The 1253-nt window shown below is 46.5% G+C and overlaps 1 protein-coding gene across 1 annotated transcript; it reads left to right on the top strand. All coding sequences in view use genetic code 11, as the record gives it.

Moving 5' to 3' along the window:
• Window positions 1-216: 216 nt before the first annotated feature.
• EGR_11080 (Non-capsid protein NS-1) lies at window positions 217-1203 on the top strand (the record flags this gene model as incomplete). Its single annotated transcript, XM_024500329.1, has 3 exons — window positions 217-346; window positions 369-694; window positions 1072-1203. The coding sequence occupies 3 exons, from the start codon at window positions 217-219 to the stop codon at window positions 1201-1203; spliced, it is 588 nt and encodes a 195-aa protein (XP_024345260.1).
• Window positions 1204-1253: the final 50 nt, after the last annotated feature.

Raw genomic sequence — 1253 nt, 5'->3', positions numbered from 1 at the left:
GACTTAAGCTTCAGCCTAAAATGATTGGAAGACGAAGGGTCAAATACGTGATTTCGGGAAACAAACTATTGGAATAGAGGTTCTTACTTATGTCAAAGTCCATCAGAGCTATTTCAGCCTATTTGTAAGGTATACTGAATACTGCCACAACATCTATGCTTCTGAAGGAAACGAATATGACCTTACCTTTTCTTCGATAAAATAACTTAATCAAACATGTTTAACCTACGCGCGGTTCCGACGGCCGGCCGTCGCGCAGGCAATCCGGATTTGCGAACCAATCAGCGTAGAGCACACGCCCGCACCACGGAGACGCACGCATCCCACCCCCCCGGAAGCGGAAGTGGTGAAAACCTAAACGTTTAGAGAGTCCATTCAATGGCTGGAAGACATGTTTTTAGCCAATGAAATCGCCCTTGTCGATTTTGCAATTACGCTTCGCATTATAATGAATTGCGAAGATGAGAAAATCAACACTCTTGTGTTGTACGGCCCGACCAATACGGGCAAATCGCTTATTTGTAAGCTGACAACGACCTTCCTTGAGCATGGCAGTGTCATGCGCAGGCAGGGGGCATCAGCCTTCGCTTACGAGAACCTTCTTAATAGGAAGGTTGCGTTAATGGAGGAGCCTGGGATCTGCGCTGCTAACCAGCAGGATCTGAAGCAGATCCTAGGAGGCGAGACATTTAAGGTACCCATTAAATACCAGGATAGCAGGTAATCCTGAGATTTACACATATTATTAGGTATACTGCACTACGGATAGGCTGAATTTGAAATAATAGTCGACGTGGCATTACATCCATTGACATCAAATTGGCCTTGAATCAGCATAAATGGCTGTAGTCTTGATGACAGAGACCCGAGGATAGACTGAAATCTACTTAGGTAAAGCTTCATTTAATCAACGGATAGCAAGAACTCGTGAGATGTATTCTGCCCCACGAATAGGCTGAATTCCTTGTAAGTAGATGTAGCATTACATAAATTGACCTCCAGTTAGCCTGAGTTGAGCACTCAAATTTTTTTAAAACAAACGTGCCATCCGCCCGCAGACACCCTTTGTAGGGCCCCAAAGACATGCAGACGACCCAACAGGCTCCACAGCCTGTTCAGAGCACTGCCCAACACCCGCCTGCACCTGCGACTCCTACACCACATACATGGCTTAAAGGTGACACCACCACCTTGTCGGCTTGAAGCGACAGTGCCCATTCATGGCCACGACCACACCTTAACCCTAGCCCTAA

Source organism: Echinococcus granulosus (genome assembly GCF_000524195.1).
Source record: "Echinococcus granulosus chromosome Unknown EG_S00366, whole genome shotgun sequence".
NCBI lineage: Eukaryota > Metazoa > Platyhelminthes > Cestoda > Cyclophyllidea > Taeniidae > Echinococcus > Echinococcus granulosus.
The sequence above is the reverse complement of the archived record's forward strand: the minus strand, read 5'-3'. Positions and strand labels throughout refer to the sequence as shown.